Source organism: Equus quagga, chromosome 5 (genome assembly GCF_021613505.1).
Source record: "Equus quagga isolate Etosha38 chromosome 5, UCLA_HA_Equagga_1.0, whole genome shotgun sequence".
NCBI classification, from domain to species: domain Eukaryota; kingdom Metazoa; phylum Chordata; class Mammalia; order Perissodactyla; family Equidae; genus Equus; species Equus quagga.
The window spans coordinates 29,822,833-29,843,069 of record NC_060271.1 but is presented as its reverse complement, the minus strand read 5'-3'; the positions used below and the strand labels follow the sequence as shown (position 1 = coordinate 29,843,069).

At 57.1% G+C, this 20,237-nt stretch overlaps 1 protein-coding gene across 5 annotated transcripts in view; it reads left to right on the top strand.

Annotated features, from left to right (window-relative positions):
- LDLRAP1 (low density lipoprotein receptor adaptor protein 1) overlaps positions 1–20,237 on the top strand; it is a 24,180-nt gene extending 3,943 nt beyond the window's left edge. Inside the window, exons 1-9 of one of the 5 annotated variants that reach the window (XM_046661519.1) lie at positions 860–1,061; positions 5,346–5,488; positions 6,305–6,417; positions 8,467–8,581; positions 13,756–13,828; positions 14,216–14,302; positions 14,844–14,974; positions 16,670–16,704; positions 18,234–20,237. In XM_046661519.1, the coding sequence (XP_046517475.1) occupies positions 5,393–5,488; positions 6,305–6,417; positions 8,467–8,581; positions 13,756–13,828; positions 14,216–14,302; positions 14,844–14,974; positions 16,670–16,704; positions 18,234–18,378 (795 nt within the window). In that variant the 5' untranslated portion in view covers positions 860–1,061; positions 5,346–5,392 and the 3' untranslated portion in view covers positions 18,379–20,237. Of the gene's footprint in view, positions 1–859; positions 1,062–2,404; positions 2,549–2,622; positions 3,093–3,147; positions 3,362–5,345; positions 5,489–6,304; positions 6,418–8,466; positions 8,582–13,755; positions 13,829–14,215; positions 14,303–14,843; positions 14,975–16,669; positions 16,705–18,233 lie in introns of those variants that run through there. The other 4 variants (XM_046661516.1, XM_046661518.1, XM_046661517.1 and 1 more) reach the window with 4 other exon arrangements.

The window sequence follows — 20,237 nt, the reverse complement described above, 5'->3', positions numbered from 1 at the left end:
ACTGTCACTTCCGAGCCGTGGCCAGACTCCTCTGAGCTCCTTTAGCTGCGTCGTGGGGATGCTAACATATCCTTGACTCTTCTCATAAAATACTGCAAACAGCCGTGCACGCGTGAAAGCTCTTTGCACCTGACCCTTGGTGGTGACCCTCACTCACACGTCAGTGGCACTTGGTGTGCCCCAGGCGCGGGTCTGAGCCCGCCTCATGTGTGAACTCATTTCATCCTCACAACAACCCCATGGGGGGCTACTGTTACTGCCCCCATTTTAAAGTGAGGAAAGCGAGGACCAGGGAGGGGGAGTGACGGTGAACTCCTCAGCCCGTCTCCAGGCCCCATCGCTTTAACCTCGACAGCGTATTTTTCTCTTGCAGTGTAAATAGGTGCTTAGGAAATAGTAGCTGCTGCTGTTGTCATCTTTTAAATTATTTTCTTTTGATAATCTTAACAACTTCTGAAATTTGCCCAGCACTTTTCACATGCTGAACCTTTTTCCGACGATGCTGCTGAGGGACTGAACTCATTTGTTAGATACAAAGACTGTGGCCCAGAGAAGCAGCCACCCAGGTCCCTGCAGGGCTTGAGTCCCCTTCTGAGATGTTATCCCTCTGTCTTCTGAGGCCATCTCCCCGCCACGCTGGAGGAGGCTGGAGGCCAGGGCCCTGGGCAGAGGTCCCCGCCAGCCCGTGGTTTTGGCTGCGGCTCTGAGGTTCCAGACACCAGCCAGGCCGGGTCTCCCAGGCAGCAGAAGGCACTGGCCCCCCGCCCAGCTCTGAATCCCGGGCAGGGGCCTTAACAAGGAAAGAGCACGTGTTCGTGGCTGCAAGTTACATGGGGCGTATGGTCTGTCCCCAGCTAACTCTGACAGCAGGTCATCTATAAAACTGCGAAGTTAAAATAGCACAGTCATTACCCACCACAAGGCCAAAAATAAGCAGGACCGGAACAGGGCTGTGGACTCAGGCCTGTATTTGCCTGGTGGCCTCTGGGAGCTCTTCCTGGAGTGCCGGCTCTTCCTGAGGAGGAGTATGTGGCTTCCAGCTTATCTGTGATGACGAGATGGTGAGCAGGGTGGGCGCGGTAGAAAACCCGCCGTGTCTGTGCCACGTGCTCCCCGGTGCTGGTTGCTGCGGGGAGGCCATGGGACCCGAGAGACCTTACACCTCACTGAAGAGATGAGTCACGCGCAGACGTACAGGAACAGAGCGAGGCAGGCAGGGTTCCCTGGAGGGAGAGGAGGATCTCGGCCGGGCCTGGGAGGACGGGGTGGTGGGGATTCAGGGACCAGGGAGAAGTAGGACGAGGCAGGACAGCAGCATTGGCAGGAGGGCACCCTCTCGATACAGTTCCTGGGGGAGGCAGACAGGACTGGGCGTCCTTCGAGGGGAAGACACACAGTAGGCAGCTGCTTGCTGATGGGGGATGTGGCTGCGGGAGGAAGAGAAGGGAATCCGTGTTCAAGAGAGGCGCAGGCAACCCGCTGACAGGAGGCATGGGGCCCGTTCACTGAGCACCTGCTGGGCGGGCCCCTCTGCTCAGTGAGTTACATTTTATCATCTCATTATCTCATTTTATTATCTCATCCGAGTCAGAACAGCCCTGTGAGCCAGCGACTTTTGTTTCCCCTTTTACATCGATGAGAAAACTGAGGCTCAGGGAAGATCAAGATCGCTCAGTGTCAGAACTGGGCTTCTAGGATTAAGGCCCTTGTTCTTAACCACTAGGCTATACTGCCTCAAAGAAGGCTTCCTGGAGGACGCTGGATGGGAGGGTGTTTAATCAAATGAAGGGAAGGGCACTGGGCGGAAAGGAACTACTTGAGCAAAGGCACAGAAGTGGGAGAGTAAAAATTGCATCATGAGGAAGAAGGTCTGCGTGGTTGGAGCTCCTGTTGTGTGTGTGTGTGCATGCATGTGTGTGCATGTGTGTGTGTGCAGGGGTGTTGTGGGAGAGGAGACAGGGGAACTTGTAACTCCCCAACAGTCATTGTGGGAATTGCCTGTAGAGGATCTGGGGGGGCTCTGACTGGCTGTGTGACTTTACACAAGTCCCATCCTTCTCTGGGTCTCAATTTCATCATCTGTCAAGTGAGGGGCTTGGGCAGAGGGTCTCCGAGGCTGATGAGTAGCAACCAGTCTATCAGGGCCCTCTTCCAGGAGGCTACAGGATAGGAGAAAGGTCAGCCAGGGAAGGAGGAATGCAGAAAAATGCCGAGCATTTCAGAGGTCTGGAGGACTGGGGAATGTTTTGACAGCAAAGAGGTCATCCGTGACCCTGGTAAGCAGAGGGTGTTTGGAACGGAGGGAGCGGAAGTGGCTTTGGAAAGGGGCCAGGAAAGGGCTGAGCCGGAGACAATGGGAGAGTGGGGACACGAAAATGGGGGGAGGAAGGCTGTCCGCCTAGGGCAGCGATGGATAATGAGATGAACAGGCTGCCCCGGGATTGATTGGTATTGCCTGCCCAGAGCCTTGTGTTGAGAAACGGTCCAAAGCCTGTCAATCAGAGGGAATCAAGCCACAATTGATTAGCGATGGCTGCCAAGGACACAGGCAAGTAGCTGGGCAGCACGTAGGTGGCCGTCCTTGCTTAGATGGGTCTTGGGTTGAAAGTGGTGGTCTGGGTGACTTGACCTATGGAAGGGGAGCCTCAGGAATTGGGAATTGTCGGGGGAAATACCTCTGGCTCCAAGAACTTTTCCCCGACCCTTTGCTAGAGTTAAGGTAGGTTGCCTCATGGGAAGGTAGTGTTGCCTAATGGTCAGGAGCTTGGGCTTCAGCGTCAGACAGACAACTAATCTGACAAATTGCTTGTCCTTTGAGCCTGTTTACTCATATGTGAAATGAGAGTGAAGGAATGCCTGCTTGCAAGGCAGCTGCGTGGCAAAGCTGAGAGCTGATGCTTTGTTACGATTGCGCCCTCGTTCCGTGGTAGCTCTGTTTGTGCCCTGATGGCGGTGGTGGTATTCTCGGTTTCCCTGAGAGCAAGGCCTGTGTCTGAGTTGCTTTGGGGCCCCCGTCACCCAGCCTGGGACTAGGACAACTCAGGGACTTCCTGATTCTTTCCGGAGGATCAAATGAAACAGGCTCGTGGTTGGTGAGGCAGCGAATGGGGTCACTTTGGGATTCTCTCAGCAGGAGCTGGGCCTCCTGTTAGGTGGAGGCCCGAGGGCGAGGGTTGGAGGGCCAGGGGCCAGAGCTGAGGATCGGGTTGGAGGCGTTGTAGGCCCGAAAGAAGCCTTGGGGTTGTCAAGATCACTCCTTCACTCAGCAAATATTGAGTGCCAGCTGCATGCCGGGCTCGGGATGACCAAGCAATGAGTCCCTGCTCACCTGGATCTCAGTCCAGGGGGACCGGGTACACCTGTAAGTTCTTGTATGACTCATCCCTCTCAAACACACACCCCATTCTTTTTCAGAAGAGGAAACGGCTCGGAGAGGGACAGTGACTTGCTCGAGTCCAATCCAGAGAGAGAGAAGTCGGTGTCTGAGACTCCTCCTGGCTCGTGGAGGAGGCGGCAGAGCCACTGGAGGCCGAGGGCTGTAGGACAGAATCTGGGAGGGAGCAGCACAGGCCCCGAGTGGGTAGAGGACGTGGTGCTGTCCCCTGGGCCCTGGTTCCCGCTCCCCACAGCGCAGGAGCCCCTGAGTCAGGCCGTGCCTGGGAGGGGGAGCCCATAGCCCTGCCAGGGCCTCTCCTGCCCTGGGACCAGCGATGCCCGGTCCTAGACTGTCCTCCTGTGGCTCTTCCCTCAGAGCCAGTGAAGGAGGCAGGGCAGGCACCAGACTTCTCCCATCTCCGCTCCCAGGAAATGGTCTAGGGAGGCTGGCCCTGGCTTGTCTGGATCCTGCTGTATCCAAGATTGTATGTGAGGCTGAAGAGCAGTTTCCATTGGACAGATAAGTCCATAACATCTGAGAGAGGATCATGAGGGACGGGCAGAGGCTCCTAACACACGAGTGTGGGGAGCTTATTCGTCCTGGTGATGGGCCTTGGAGGGATCTCTGGAGACCTTCCTTCTCGCTCTGGCCTCACTGCTTCCCAGCTGAGTGATCTGGTGCCCCTGGGCCTCTGCTCCTGGGGAGGAGCCCTGGGGATGGTTAAAACCACCGCCACTGGTGAAAACCACGCTTCCCCTCCCGTCCCTCTGCCTGCTCGGGGCCCTCTCACGTGGTTGGGGTGAGTGGGGGCCTCATTCCAACTCTCCCTCCTGATCTGTTTCCCCACCATAGAGCTGGCTCATCCCCTCCTTTCCCAACCTTCCTGACCTCAGTTGTGGTCAGAGTTTCCAGAGGACCCTTCCCATGGGCCCTGCTCTGTGTCATTGCTGCAGCCCAGGCACTATTAGTCTCAAAGTGGGGAGGGGACTTCCCTGAGACCGTGCAGGTGGTGGGAGGCAGAGCTAGGATTCAAACCTGGGTCTGCTGGATTCAGATTGCCTTTGTGTGATACTATTTGAGAAATCAACTCCCCCCTTCGCCACTGGCCTTTACCCCACCCCGACTCTCCTTAGGCTGCTGGCTGTTTCTGGGTCGCCCTCCTCCTTACCTCTTGGCCTCTGTCACTATACAGATGGAGGAAAGCAGAGCAGGCTGGGGCTGTGCGAACCACCCGGGTTTGAATTCTGACTCCAACCCTTCACTCATTGTATGTGGCCTTTGTCTGATGACTTCACCTCTCTGAGCCTCAGTTTCCTAATCTGTAAAGTGGGGATAATATCCACCTCACAGGATTGCACTGAAGATTCAGTACGAAAATGGCATGGTTCTCCCCCAGCAAGTGTTAGCATTGAAGTGAAAAGTTTGGGCTTTGGATTTGAAAATATGAGTTCGATCTTGGCTCTTGAACTTGCTGGCCCTGAGGACTTGATTATGTCATTGTGCCTCTATGTACCTGAGTGTCTTTGTAAGTGGGTATAGTAGAAGTGTCTGCCTCATAGGTTCTCGTGAGGATTAATGAGAATGTTTTATGTAAAGCTTCTTAGCACAGTGCTTGGCGTGTACTGGAAAATGTTAGCCTCTTATTAAAAATAAAAATAATGGTGGCTGGCCCCGTGGCCTAGTGGTTAAGTTCAGTGTGCTCCGCTTCAGTGGCCTGGGTTTGGTTCCCGGGCACAGACCTATATGACTTGTTGGTGGCCATGCCGTGGCCGTGACCCACATACAAAATAGAGGAAGATTGGCACAGATGTTAGCTCAGGGCGAATCTTCTTCAGGAAAAAAAAATAATAACAGTAGATGGGTGGGACCCCAGTGCCCCTTGCTGGGTCTTCCTAGGCAGGGGGCTGGTGAGAGCTGTTGCTGTGGCGGGCCTGCCCAGCAGGGTCTGAGGGCCTGTCGTCCTGCCCAGAGCTGCCTGAGAACTGGACGGACACCCGGGAGACACTGCTCGAGGGGATGCTATTCACCCTCAAGTACCTGGGCATGACGCTGGTGGAGCAGCCCAAGGGCGAGGAGCTGTCGGCTGCCGCTGTCAAGAGGATCGTGGCCACGGTGAGCCCCAGTCAGGATGGGGCGGGGGTGGGGAGCGTGTGACAAGACCGGCTTCTTCCCAGGGTGCCTCTTGTCCCCTGCTTATTGCCCCTATTGGGTGTGTCTGAGCCGCCTCTGCTTGGGATCCCTTGCATCCAGCTTAGGGATTCTGGGAGAGGGGGCCGTTGGGCTTGCAGGCTCAGGGTCACTGTCCTCTCCAGCTGTTGTATCCATGGCCTCTCCCAGCCTCTCCTCTTCTAACTCAGGCCCCTGCCTAAGTGTGGGTCACTTATCGGTGCCAGGGAGGGGTAATGGGAGGTTGCTGTTACCCAACCACTCGCCCTGTGGCTTGAGGGACAAGGTAGCCCACCAGAGACTGTTCCCCCTCCCCTGCTGCGAGGGAGCATGGGCCCTATAAATCCATCTCCTGTGGTGGCCTTAGACCCCTCAGCTCAGGCCCTGGCAGGGGCAGTGGGTGGAGCAGAGAGTCCCCATCCTGCTGGCTTGTGCTCAGAGTCTGAGGTCCCTCCTAGCTGTGTGTCCTTGGGCAAGTCCCTCAACCTCTCTGAGTCCGTCTCCTCCTGGGGAGAAGCCGTTCTGCTGTGAGGATGGCTCGAGGTCCAGTGCTTGGCGGAGAGCAGGTGCTCTGGGAGCAGCAGCTGTCTGTGCCTTTATTAGCGGAGGCCGCTGGCCGAATTGTCTTCCCACTGCGCCTGCCAGGAACCTGCGCTGAGACCTCACGTGGGCCTCCCATTGGGCGTAGACAGTTAGGTGTAGCCCACGCAGGTGGGTCCCAGGTGAGGCAGGCAGGCCCCTCTGACCCATGTCTGCCCCAAGGCCAAGGCCAGCGGAAAGAAGCTGCAGAAGGTGACTCTCAAGGTGTCTCCACGGGGGATTATCCTGACTGACAACACCACCAAACAGCTCATTGAGAACGTGTCCATCTACAGGTAGGCCCAGCATCGCCCACATCCACTCTGCCACTGGGGCAGTGGGGGCATGCCCTGTCTGAATCTAGGTTCCACCACTTCCTGTCGGGGCACCCTGGGAACCTCTGTCCTCATCTGTAAATGGGATGGGAGCAGATCCTGCCTTGGTGTGCTGTTACGAAGCATTGGGTGCACGGTGCCTGGCTCACAGGGAACACTTGGTTAGGTGGCAGTTGCCACTGTCCTCATCACTAATTGCAGCTGGCAGCTGAGGCCTGATCAACTGGGGAACCCCCTGCCCCCCAGCCTGCTGCTGAGTCAGACTTGGAGCAGAGAGCTGCAGAGTCACTGCCTTTTCCTTCCGCTGTCAATGCAGCAGCTCAGCCCTGGACATCTGGCCAGGCGTCCAGGGAGGCCTCAGGCAAAGTCTGCGGCCAGACGGTATCTATAGTATCTATGCTCTGTAGCAGGGGTTGGGGGACCCTTCCACAGGGAGGCAGGGGCCAACCCTGGAGTGTCAGGCTATCCCCACCTCTCACTTGGCTGGTCCGTTGTAGGATTTCAGAGCTGGAGGGGACGGCCCAGGTCCGTTTCACAGATGGAGAAGCTGAGGCCTAGAGAGGGAATTGTGTAAGGCCTTATGGTAAAGTAGTAGCTGGGACCAGGACACTGAGGCCGGAGTTCTGTGCAGTGGGCCCCAGGCTGTCAAGCATCCCTTCACCCACTTACTTTGTCTACAGGCAGGGGGGCTCAGCCGTCTGGAGCACTGGCCAGTACTGGGGCTGGGTGGATGTGTGTTGGGGATGGTTTTAGAGTTTCTGGCTGGTGTCTTCCTGTCACCTTGTGATTCCACCTGCCTCCTTTAACCAGCGTTTTCTGAGTACCTACTCTGCTGGGGTCTGTGTTAGGTGAGGGATCAGACCCAGCCCCTGCCCTTAAGGAGCTTCCTGTCTAGGATGGAGTGGAGGAGAGAAATAGGAGATCAAGTTCAAGCATTTCCCAAGAGGGCAGAGAAGGAGGGGCCTGCCTGGGGAAACCTGGGAAGGCCTCCCAGGGGAGGTGGCAGGAGGCTGGATCCCCTGAGGTGGAGAAGAGGCAGCTGGGGAGCCAGCACTCCCGCCCTCTGCCCACCTGGGGGTCTTAAGTGGTGCCGATCCCTATGTCAATGCCTGTGATTGATGGTGGGCCCACGCAGGGTAAGGGAGGCTGCTGAGCTCCTGTCCCACCTCCAGGCTGCCAGCCCCTCTCCTGATTGAGGTTCTCAGGATGACTGGAGGTAGTGGGGAGGGATCAGACAAGCGGAGGCAGGCATTCCAAGAGGAGGGAGCCGCTGTGTCTCCCTCCTGCATCCACTGGGGTTCCCGGTCTGGCCATCTTCACATACCCCCCACCCTCCTCCCAGCTCCGCCACCGCTGGCGGCAGCCCCAGGAGAACTTGTCTCTCCCAGTCACCCTGGGAGAGATGGGACTGGCACTTCTCTGACTTCTGGAAAGAGGCCTGATCAGATGGCAGGTAGGGGAGAGGGAGGCCGGGGGAAGGGCAGCAGTGGGGGCAGTGTCCTGTGTCCCCTTCCAGCTGGTCCTTTAAGAGGCAGTGCGGCGGTGGTTACAGCCCCTGGAGTCTGCAGGTGAGTTCAGGTCTCAGCTCTGCTGCTCACTTGGTGGTCTGAGATAGTTAACCTCAGTTTTCTCATCAGAAAAGTGGGGATAACAATCGGACCTCTCTCAGAGGGCAGCTTGGAGAATTAAATGAGGTGATGTCTAGAAAGCTCTTGGCGCATCACCCGGTATACAGTCAGGACTCAGCTATATTACTATTTTGGGGTGGCTCAGTAGAGGGGGACGGTGTCCTTCCTCCAGCCTTTACCTCCACTCCTTCCAGTCTCACCTGGGCGCCCCCGTAGAGCGCCCGGGACACCAGCCCAGAGGCCAAGGCTGTCTCTGCCGAGTCTCGCCCTGGTGGGGGCGATAGCAGGCTCTCTAGATCTCAGGGGAGATGCCCTATGGGCCATCCTGGATATAATCAGGCCCCTGTGCCTGGGTCTGGTGACACTTCCCACTTGCCTGCAGGATCTCCTACTGCACAGCGGACAAGATGCATGATAAAGTGTTTGCATACATCGCCCAGAGCCAGCACAGCGAGAACCTTGAGTGCCACGCCTTCCTCTGCACCAAACGGAAAATGGTCAGTGGGGAGGCTGGGGCTGGAGTGGCTTGAGCCCTGCCTTGGCAGCCCTGCCTTTGGGGGCCCTCTCTCATCGGGGAGGCAGGACCCAAAGGTGACAGTCACTTAAAGAAAAGTGTGAAATCCCTGGGAACCCGAAGTGGGTGCTGGGAACTGAGGGCTCCAAGTAGGGCCACAGTCAGAGTGGGCTGTCTGCCTGGCCTGTGGGCAGTGAAGAGCCCATGTCCCCAGTCAGTGCCTTGGGCGCCTTCCTTTCTGTAAAGTGATTAGTTGTATTTGTGATTTTGGGGAGTCTCCTGTCAATAGTATGATCTGGGGGTGCAGGGCCTTGTAGGGACTAGTCTTTGGGACTGGTGTTTGGGGGTCCCAGGTGGAAGACAAGGGTGAGAGCCCTCCGAGGCCCTGGCTTGCTGTGGCCAGGCAGGAGAGGAGTGGCCATTTTTGGGTCCCTACTATGTGCCGGTTTCAGTGGTAGGCTTATAAGGTAGCTTTTCCTTTAACCCTCACAACAGCTCTGCCAAGGCGGGGCTGGTACTCTCTTCGTTGTTTTTATTCTTATGTTTAATGAGGAACCAGCCTCACGGAGCTCAGCTGTCTCCTGAAGATGGCACAGCCAGCCAGGCAGGGTGAGGGTTTACATGCAGGTTGCCTCCCCTCCCTGCGTGACTGTGAGGGGCCAGAAGCTCCTTGCCCCGTTTCCAGGCCACCCCCGACCACATCTGGCTGACAAGCGGGCACCTCAGTGGCCTCTGGGGCGGGCGGTGGAGTGAGTCCACCTTTGGTGTGGGAGCTTTCGTTTGTGAGGCCCCCGCGGTCTGAGCATCCTGCTGCGAGGAGCTTCCTGACGTTTATTGATTTGGTATTGGCCTCCGTTAACCTCTGTATGTGGAGCTCAGAGCCCCAGTCCCCGTGCCCTGTGGTCCTTGGGGCCAAGGAGACAGGATCCTCTCCCTTCCCCCATCACAAGGACACATCAGGGACCTCACAGTCTGTACGTGGCCCCCAGGCTTCCTGCTACCCCTCAGGGCCCCCTCTCCAACTTCAGAGCCAGCCTCTTCCCATCCCCTTCTCTGCTTCGTCACGTTGCTATTTCTGACTCTCCCCCTCCGGCCTCCCTCTCATAAGGCCCCTTGTGACTGGGTCCCTGGGTAAGCCAGGATAATCCCCCATCTCATAGTCCTTGACTTAATCACGTCTGCAAAGTCCCTTTTGCCACGTAAGGTAGTGCTCATAGGTTCCAGGGGTTAGGTTGTGGGCATCTTAGCCACGGTTCAGCCTACCACAAGTCTTAGAGGAGGAGACCGTCTCGGGCTCTAGAAGCTGTGTGACTGTGGATAAGACCCTCTCCTTCTCTGGGCTGCGTGCCCATCAGCAGAGTGAGGAGGTCAGCTCAGTGACCTCCAGGACTGTTCTGAAAAGCCCTGGTTGCTTCTGTGCACCTTGCTTCTTTCCTGCAGAGGCAGTGTCACTGGCCACTCACTCAGGGCTTCATGATGCCCTAGGTCTCTGAGCTGTGGTGGCTTCTCTCCCGTAACAGCCTTGTTCCCACAGATGGTGACTGTTGGCTTTGTCTCATATGAGGCCACACAGACTTAAAAATACAAGTTCATTGTGTCCCTATTGTTGGTCTCTTCCTACCCACTGGCCAGAGCAGGCGCTGGCAGGGCAGCTGGCCCAGGGCCATTGCTGCCGAGGGGGCCCCGGCTGGGAGGGCTCCCAAGGCACAGAGGCTTCCTCTGGGGTGGGGAGGTTGGGGTAAGAGAGAGCAGATGCTGACCCCGCGCCTAAGGGAGGCCTGGCCCGGGGCCAGCAGACTTCAGACAGGCTTGAACAAGAGGTCGGTTGCTGAGGAAGCCAGCCCTGTCACTGCCAGCTGAGCCCCGATCGGGCAGAGGGCAGGGCTCCTGCTGGACACGTAGGCTCACTCGTGGGCCACTTTTCTTGTCACATTCTCTTCTGCGGTCAGGGGCTGGCTGGCCGGATCGCGGCCTATCCTTCTCCACCCTTTCCCACCTGGCCTCCCCACTTCAGGGAGCCCTGGCGAAGCCCCTTGGAGAGAGCCCGGCCCAGGGCCGTGTAAATAGACCAGCCGATGCGAGGGTCCTGTTCTTGTGTCCCCTGAGGCCTCAGGCAAGCCCAGGCTGGCAGTGTGTTGATGGCCTTGTGGCCTGGCCATGGTAGAGACCCAAGATTCTCAGGCTTGGTGGACATTCCTGAGGAGGAGGCAGAAGGCGGAACGCCCCTGGTCCTGCAGCTCACCTGCTGGCCGGTCCTGCCACAGGTGTTTGCTGCTGCCTGTCCTGGGCTGGGCCCTGTGTTGGACACTGGGCCCCTGGGATCAGCCGTGGAGACACAGAGACGGTGGCGGTCGGGATTCAACAGCTGGAATGCAAGGGGCTCGGTTCTAGGGTGGAGGTTATTAAGTCTCGCTGGAGGTCAGCAAGACTTCCCAGAGAAGGAGCCGTTGTGAACTGCTTTGCGGGATGAGTAGGAGGAGTTTGCCAGGCTGAGAGAAAGGGGGTGGGTGGTGAGAGCAGTGCTGCCCAGGAGTTAGCGCGTGCGAGGACGCAGAGGTGCCAGATTAAATGGTATGATGGTGGTGGAGGACGCGGATGTCACTGGAGCCTGGGTGGCGCAGTCGGCCTGCAGGAGAGCCTGCATCTGGGTGTTGGCAGAGCCCTCCCTCCTTTCAGCCAGGGACCCACGTCTCCATGTCTTCACCCATCCTTGCCTGGCTGCCTGAATGAGCAAGAAGCCTGTGAGCCACCCAGGGTGGGGGGTGAAGGGGGCCCTTTCTGGGTCACCCACCAGTTCTGCTCAGCTCGGGCAGCACATCCACCAGGCCTCCGCTCCCCAGTGGCTCCCGCTGGCACAGCCAGGAGAAGCTTCTCTACAAAGAACCGTTTCCGCCTGCGCTCCTGGGAGGCCTCAGCGCCTCCTGCCTCTGGGCTCTGAAGTGAAGGTGCTGTGGCTGCGTTGACAGGGAGCTGGGGTTGCCGTGCAGGTGAACTGCAGGGTGGGGCCGAGCTGTTCTCCCTCACGCGGCCATTGGCATTCCTCGGGTAATCCTCCTGGGCAAGGATTTATGCTTCTCAGGCAGTGGGGCCGTAGGAGACATGTGGCCCGACTTGGTCTGAGTACCGAGCTGCGATCTGGGGTCTGGGAGTCCTCGTCCAGGTCTGGAGCCCTAAGCTAGACCTGCTCCCTTTGAGGAGCTAATGGCCTGGTTACTGGGAACAAGACAGGGACACAAAAAACTGAGCGACGTCGAACCTGGTCCTGGTAATAAGACAGATCCAGAGGCCAGAGGCGGTCAGAGGAGAGGGAGGCATCCGGCCTGTGGACTGAAGGAAGGAAGACTTCCCGGGGAGCAGGCCCAAGCAGCCCTTCCGTCTAGGGCTGCCCGGATTCCTGCAGCCGTCCCAGAGAGCGGCCCGCCCCCCCAGGCCCTGCCCAGCCCGGGCTTGCAGCCACCTGCACATCCACATCTTGGGTTATATTTGGTTATTTGGTTTAACTTGCGGCTCGGGACTTCAGGGCGAGACGATGGGAATGTATGCAAATGAACAAGCAGATTTATGCAAAAACGGTATCAGGCTTGGGCCCCCCCCCCCCCCCCCGATTTTCTGGAGGCAAAAATAATGGTGTTTCCATCTCCCTGCCACGTTGGGTGACCAGCCCTTGCTTGGGTGTATAGTGATCTGACTCCAGCTGGTAATTAGCCCGTATTTTTAGTTCATGGACAATTCTCAATGGTAACTGGGTCTATTAAACCTGATTCAGACGTGACAGCTGAAATTGTAAACAGCTGTGAAGAGTTTCATACTTAATTACCATATTTAAGTTTTGCCATAAAGCGCCCGTACTTCCATCAAAAATGTAAATGATGGAGACATTCAAATGAGATTTTATACTTTGTGAAGTTTAATTGGCACAGATCAGTCAGCTTGTTTAGGGATTTTTACATTTAAAAAATAAAAAGAGTTTTAAAGGCAGTAGCCACGAATTCATTTCTCAATTAAGTCAAGTTGTCTGGTGGAGTGGAAGTGGGTGCGGCGGAGGCTGGTTAGGCCTGAACTTGGGCTCTTGAGAGAGTCTGGTGCTTTCTCCCTGGCTGGACTGTCAGGAGGAAACTAGACGTCGCTTCGGGCTACAGCCCTGAGCTCTGGGACTTCCACTCCAGTTCCTGGCCGATGAACCCTGAGCTGGAGTCCGAGAGAGGAAGGGGTGGGTTGAGTGCGGGCTGGGGTAGGTCCTGGCTGGAGCGTGAGGACCACCTTGGGCAGATGCAGTTCAGCCTGGCGGTTGCCCCTGTGGCGGGCTTCGGCCTGCTCTGCGAATCAGGGGTGTTTAGACTCGATTCCTGCCTTCAGGGAGCACCCAGATGGGGTGCCATGGGCATGTGAGCTGATGACACTTTCATATGCATGATGCCAGAGAGAGGGAGGTGTGGCTGTAGGAGCCCAGAGCTGGTGACATGAGAGGTCGTGACATTGGAATTGGGTTTGAAGGGGTGGATGGGAGTTCCCCGGGGATGAAGGGCCAAGGGGTGGCCCCTCCTTACAGGTGGGTTACGGCACTAAGTGGTTTTGGTCCTCTGCCATGGGTACTCGTTGACGTCTTGCTCCTGCCAGGAAAGGTGTATGCCTCCTACTCCCTTTTGGGACCCAGTTATAAGCCCTCCAACCCTGCATAGTACTAAGAGTCTAACCTTTGCCTCTGCCTGGGGCTCATTCAGGCAGTGGGCAGGCTTTTCCGATCTCTAATTCCAAGGGCTAAATTACTGTGTGGAGTCCTCAGGTAATCAGGGAGGGCTTCTTGGAGGAAGTAAGCCTCACAGTTATTGAATTTAGGGAGGCCCAAAGGGAAGGAAAAACAGTGGAGGTGAACAGTCATTGCGAAGGTGGGGGCTGGAATGAGGGTGGGGAACCCTGGCTGGGCTACAGGTAGTAAAGATGGAGCCCCAGCTGCCTGAGGAGGGTGCGGCCTCATTACACCCCAGGCTGCTTCGGGGACCTGGGAGGGACCAGGCCTCTGCCTGCGTGCATCAGGCATTCCACAGCCTTGGGCTGCGCCGGGGCGGGCCTGGCCTGGAGCCCCGGCCTCCAGTTGAGACTTGCTGTTACCTGCCTGGCACTGTACACACCCCCCCAACTCCGTTTCCTGTTTTTCAGGCCCAGGCTGTCACCCTCACCGTAGCCCAAGCCTTCAAAGTCGCCTTCGAGTTTTGGCAGGTGTCCAAGGAAGGCGAGTCTTGTTCCCGGACACTGTGGGCGGGTGGAGGTGTAGAGGGGGCCGCGGAAGGCTGGCAGAGCAGGGTGGGGCGGGGTGGGGAGTGGATGGTGAAGGCCCTGGAGTCAGGCTGGACTGACCCCCAGCTCCATCACCTGCTTGGTTTATGACTTTGGGCAGGTCCCCTCACCCCTCTGACTCTCAGTTGCCCCCTCTGAAGAAATGGGAACAGCTTTGCCCTGCAGGGTGCTTGTGAGGATTAAATGAATCTCAGAGTTCCTCCCCCCGCTGGCGGCCTAGCACCTGCCCCCTGCGCTTGGCCACAGCCTCCCCCTGCCCAGTGATTGCTGTGGACCGAGCGCTGGGGTCGGGGGCTCCAATGTGCTGTGCTTGGTCCCACAGAGAAGGAGAAGAGGGAGAAAGCCAGCCAAGAGGGCGGGGACGTCCTGGGTGGGGGCCGCTGCGACAGCACCCCGTCGTTGAAGAGCCGTGAGTCTTGGGCAGGGGGCGGGGCTGGATTCAGCTGCGTGGTGTGGGGTCTGCCTTTCCTCCAGAGGGCCCCACTCCCTCCTCGGCTGGGGCAACCTCTTGGTTTTTTGTGTTTGTTTTGTTGCTAAATGAATGATACATGTTGGTCATAGATAAATTAGAAAATGTAGATAAAGGGAAAAGATTACTCATTTTGGTGCGTGTTCTTCCGGATATGTCCCTATGTGTATACATCTCTCTGTACACTTTACATCCGCTCTTGTGAGCGCTTAAAAAACTTAACACCTGTTGTGAATTTGAGAGTTCCCACCCAAACCCTTAGTGGGGAAGAGAGTCTCACCCTGTGGGCAGCTGTCCAGCTGCTTTGGGAGGGGCCCGAGTGGGGATCTGGATGGGCTGGCTGATGGGCCTGGAAAAGGCCACGCCCCAGGAGGGAGTCAGGACCCCGACAGCCCAGAAGGCTCCAGGGTGGGGCTGGGAGGTGAGACCGGGAGCCAGTGGGCTCCTCTCCCCCTGACACACCTGACCCAACCCCTCACAGTGGTTGCCACTGGGAACCTGCTGGACTTGGAAGAGACAGCCAAGGCCCCGCTGTCCACAGTCAGCGCTAACACCACTAACATGGACGAGACACCTCGACCTCAGGCCTTGAACAGCAGCAGTGTGGTCTGGGTGAGTGGTCATGTGGCCTGGGGACCCCACGGGGATCCAGCGAGCCTCCGCCTGATCCCTGGATGAGGCCTGAGGCTGCTCGGCATTCAAGCCCTGGGGCCCGTGACTCGCAGGCCTCTGGGAAGGCCAGACCCCGTCCAGCAGCGCTCAGGCCCATGGTAGAGGGATGAACAATGTCCCCTTTGAACCCAGGTCTGTGTCCCCAGCAGGCTTGGCTCCCAGCACAGCTGTCTCCTCACAATGCCCGGCCTCTTGCCTGAGCATCCGCAGCTCTGCCCAGCGCAGGACCAGCCAAAGGCTCCTTTGTTCTCGGGGCAGGCAGTTTGCTCCTGCTGGCCCTCCCCCCTCCACCCTCTGAATTTGGAGCCTGAGACTCAAGCAGTCGGCTCGGCCATAGGCCCCTGACTCGCTCTGTGACTCAGGGCAAGCCCCCTGACCTCTCTGTGTCTCAGCTTTTTCATCTTCTCAGGGAGGAGGAGGACCCTTACCTGCAGAATCTCCCAGAGGAACCTGATTTTTTTCTATTAAAAATTTCTTTTAATTTTTCACTTGGAAATAATTTCAGACTTATAAAAAAGTTACAAAAACAGTGCAAAAATTTCCTGTTCGCCTTTCATCCAGATTCCCCAAATGTTTACGTCTTACATAACCACATTACAATGATTAAAATCGTTAACATTGATATGACACTATTATGTAATCTCCAGACCTTATTCTCATTTCTCCACTTGTCCCTCCAATGTCCTTTTTCTGGTCCAGGATCCATTACAGAATCACACATTACTTTCCTTGTCATGTCTCTTTAATTTTAAAAAATCTGGAATGTCGAGGGACTTGAAAAACTGTCAGATCCTGCTGCCTGTTAGGGGCCAGCCAGTGTCCGCCGAGCAGGGGCCAAGAGCCTGTTCTCTGCTGTCTAGGAAGCACTCTTGCCCCCTGTCCATCCTCCCAGGAAGGCTGTGGAAAGAGTCTTGCCCCCTTTTTTTTTTTTTTTTCTGGTGAGGAAGATTGTCCCTGAGCTAACATCTGTTCCAGTCTTCCTCCGCTTTGTATGTTGGGCGCTGCCACAGCATGGTTTGATGAGCGGTGTGTAGGTCTACACCCGGGATCCGAACCCACAAACCTCAGACCACCAAAGCAGAGCCTGTGAACCTAACCATCATGCCACCGGGCTGGCCTGTTAGAGTCTTGCCAATTTTTTCCCCCACCTAGGCTGTGGGTCCCTGCCATCGGTTATCCCTCTTGAGCTTAGAATTTTGGCTAGGATTTTGGAAGCGTCTGAAAGCGAGACACTTCCTTCCTCGCCCTCTTCCTCTTGGAATTTGAAAGCTATAGAAATCATCCAGGTCCAACCCCCTCATTTTACAAAAGGAAAAGCTGAGTCTTAAAGAGGAGCAGTGACTTGCCCGAGATGTCACTTGAGTGGTGGCAGAGCTGGGGACTGAACCCACCCCAGTCTCCAGACTCCCTGTGAAGTGCCCTCTCTCCCGCCCCACATCCCAGGTTTGGGTCCGTGGGTGGTGATATGCTGGTGGCAGTGGCCAGGCGGGAGGCCTACCTGTGCCCATTCCTCCAGGCACCCGCCAGACTCCTACGCTTGTCACCTGAGTCCTTGTAGCTTCCCCGGAGCTGGGACAGGCCGGCTGTGAGCACGGGCCCCCGAGGGTTCACATCTCCCGCTTTCTTTTTCCCAAGGAGCTGGATGATGGCCTGGACGAAGCATTTTCAAGGTAATGAGCCGAGCTCCTTGTGCTGGGGAAGGAGGCCTGGCCTTCGTGGGCTGGTCTCCCGGGCCCTTTGCCATGCCTGAGAACATGAACTCTGACCTTCTCCAGAGCAAAAATCTCAACTCGAATACTTCCAGGGATGGGGAGCTCACTATCTGGGGTTGGCCGGGTCTGCTGAAAATTTCTTGCTGTGGAATCAGAAACAGTTCTTCTGGCTGCCGGAGCAGCCTGAGCCAAACTAAACACACGGCAGCTCAGGTTGGTTTCCTCTGCCTACACTTAGTGGAGTCTTCACAAACTGGCTTTTTCACAGGCTTTGTTCCCTCCAGAGGTTTTGCATTTCTGGAAAGGGGCAGGGAGAAGGCAGTGCTTAATTAAGCCCACGGGGGAGGAATGTCAGGCCACAGTGAGGAGAGCTCTTGATCTAGTCTGAGGGTGGTGGCATTTCCCTATTTTCCCTGTAACCATGGCCACCTCCACCTTGGGGACGTGCCACCAAGAAGGCTGCAGCTGAGTGGAGGCCTGGGCAGCTCAGGGGTCCGAGTGCTGGGCCCCGGTCAGTCAGGCCTCCTTTCTCCCTGGGACCCTCAGCAGCCCCCTACAGCCCCCTCTCGTCTCCCCGACCCCTTCCCGCCGGGTCCTGGTAGAAGCCCATCGGTCAGCCCCGGGAGGTGGGGGCCGCACGCGTGGCCCCTTCACGGCAGCAGAGACATGCTTTGTACCATCTTCCCTGCTTCCCCGGCGGCCTCCAGCTCCCGTGTTTGAAGACAAGCTCCTGTCTGCAGAGACTCAAGGAGCGAGTGCGCTTGGTTTTAACAACTTCGAAAATCAGCAAAGCGTTAAACAGGAAATAACACCTCCCCACAGTCCCCCGGCCCAGACTCTGGGGCTTCACTCAGGCTGATCCTATGCATGTACGTTGTTGTGGGTTGATCAGCTCGTCGTATTTGCACCTGGGCTCCTGATTTTCACTTAACACTGACTTAGCAGGAGTGTCTCTCTCTGAAAATCCCCATGTGAGCAGCTCGTGCATCGACTGCCTCACTTTCTCCTAAGGGCGTGGGCTGTGACTTCCTTCACTCTTCCCCTCGTCTTGGGGCATTTAGGTTGCCTCGCTCAGTGAGTTTATTTTTTGAGCAGTACTGCGGTGAACCTGGTTGCAGCCGGCAGCCTCCCCGTGGCTGCGCTGTCTCCCTCCCTCACTGCCCCCTCCCTGCCCTGGCCAGCGCTGCCTTTCCTCCTCGTTCCTGGTGGGGCCGTGGACGGGGTGGTGCCCTGGCCTCTCTCTGTGGTGGGAGTGCCACTGTCTGCGCCACAGTTTTCTGAGCTGGTTGACCCTCCAGGGTGGGCTCCCTGGTCAGAGGCTCTGCGTCTCCTGACATCCGGGACCTTCTTCTCTGGCCCTGTGTCCTGGCATTTCCCCACCCGTGCCCTCTTGCTTCTGACCCTGGGGCTGGCCAGGCTGGCCTGTGTCCTCAGGCCCCTGCCAGCTCCTGGCTTGGGGCCTTGGCTCACACAACTCTGCTTTCCAGGCTTGCCCAGTCTCGGACGAACCCTCAGGTCCTGGACACTGGACTGACAGCACAGGACATCCATTACACACAGTGCCTCTCACCTGTCGACTGGGACAAGCCTGACAGCAGCGGCGCTGAACAGGACGACCTCTTCAGCTTCTGAGGGCCCGGTGACAGACCAAAGCCACCTGTGGTGGGGGGCCGCTCCAGGCCCCCCAGGCACCGTCTTCAGTCCGTCAGCTGCAGCGTCAGCCTGTAGACCAAAGCTGAGGCCGATCCAGCAGGGGAAGGAGACATTTGTTTCAAGCCCACTCTTTCTCTAAGGACTGAAAGATGCCTTGAGTATTTATTCAGTGACTCCTGGTTCAACTTGGAAGCTGGTTTTGTGTCAGGCACGAGCACAGTGTCATAACCAGCTTCCTCCCATCTCTTGAGCAGGCTGCGCTCTGCTATGGGTGTCAGGACAGTGACCAAAGCATTCCTTGTTCCTTCTCTCTCCAAGGACCTGGATTTCCCTGGAGGTGCCCCTGCTGCTGACTGAACATAGTCAGACCATTCTCTTCTGTCATCTTTGAGTGTGGGAGGGCACCGCAGCCTCAGGAGAGGACCACGTCCTCGGGCAGGGACCCCGCAGGCCCAGGCTGGAGCCCCTGGACCTGGGGGCTGTCAGCAATAGAGGAGCAGCCCCTGACCAAAGACAACACGTAGCTGGCACTTTAACACACTCACAGCATTGTGGCCCCCGGGCCCGCGACGGCACTGCCCTGCTCAGAGCTTTCTTTCTGCCCTTCCTCTGCGGGAAGGGGCCCAGAGTCCCACTAGATGGTCCCCGTCAGTGCTCAGAGCCATGAAACTGGCTGCCCACAGACTCCCAGAGTCTCCCTGGGATGGTGGGGATCATCTCTGTGTGACTGCCCTCCTTCAGATCCCCTACCACTCCCTTCCTCCCCTATACGGACGAGGTTGTGCCCATTCATCCGTCTGTGTGTCTGTGTGTGAGTGTCCCTGAGCCCCGGCTCCCGTACCTCCTGGGATAATGTGTGAAACCTAACCCATCGACTCGTCTAAGGATATTTTGTTGCCATTTTACAGATGAGGACCTGAGGGGTAAGCTGGAAGGGGTGGAGCCCAGATCTGATGCCAAAGCTGCCTTCTCCCTGGGCCCCTCAGAACTCACACCTTTTTTTCTAGCTTTATTGTCTTCCCAGGAACCAAAAACCCCAGCTATTTTCTGACCAAAATGTGTTTCATAACAAGCCATCTGGTGGCTTTCCACGCGGAGCTGGCATGCGCCTCCATGCCCTGCGAGCCATCTCGCTGCCGAGTTCCGTGGAAGTACAAGTTCTCGAAGTCTGCTGGTTCATGGGGTGAAACAAAACCAAAGTCCGCAGCGCCCCGCTGCCCTTCCCTGACACCCCGATCCCGGTCGGGACAGGCCAGCGGTGGCCTGTCTTCAGAGTCTCCCTTCCACCCGGGACCCCCAGCCTCCTGAACCCAGCAGAGCTGCCGGCACCTCTGCCAGCCTGAGGTGCCTCCCAGGCCTGGCTTTGCTGAGCTTGTCACTCACTGGTGATGGATGGAGCAGGTTTCACCAGCCCAGGAAACACACCCCATTGTTTCAGATCTACTTACCTAACCGAGCGTTTGAATCAAACACAAAGACACAAGTGCCTGGGTGAGGGGTGGGGTGGATGTGTAGGGTCTCCACCAGAATGTGGGGAGGGCTTCCTTTCCCTGCCCAGCTCCTGCACACCGTGGCCTGGCCCCCAGACCTCCTTGGTATCGGCCCCTGTGTTTGTTGTGGGCCTGACACGAGCTGTCCTTGGCACGAGGATCCAGGAGCTCCTGTGAAAGTCTGTGCTGTGTTTGTGTGGGTCGGACCGTGGCCTTCATCTCAGCCTCTGGCCAGTGGCGGTGGGTGTGCTGGCTGCATGTCTGCTGAGAAGTCTTGTGCTTTCCTTTCTGTTGCTGTAAAGGAGTTTCTAATGAGGAAAATAAGTAATAAACATTCTCTTTTTGAAA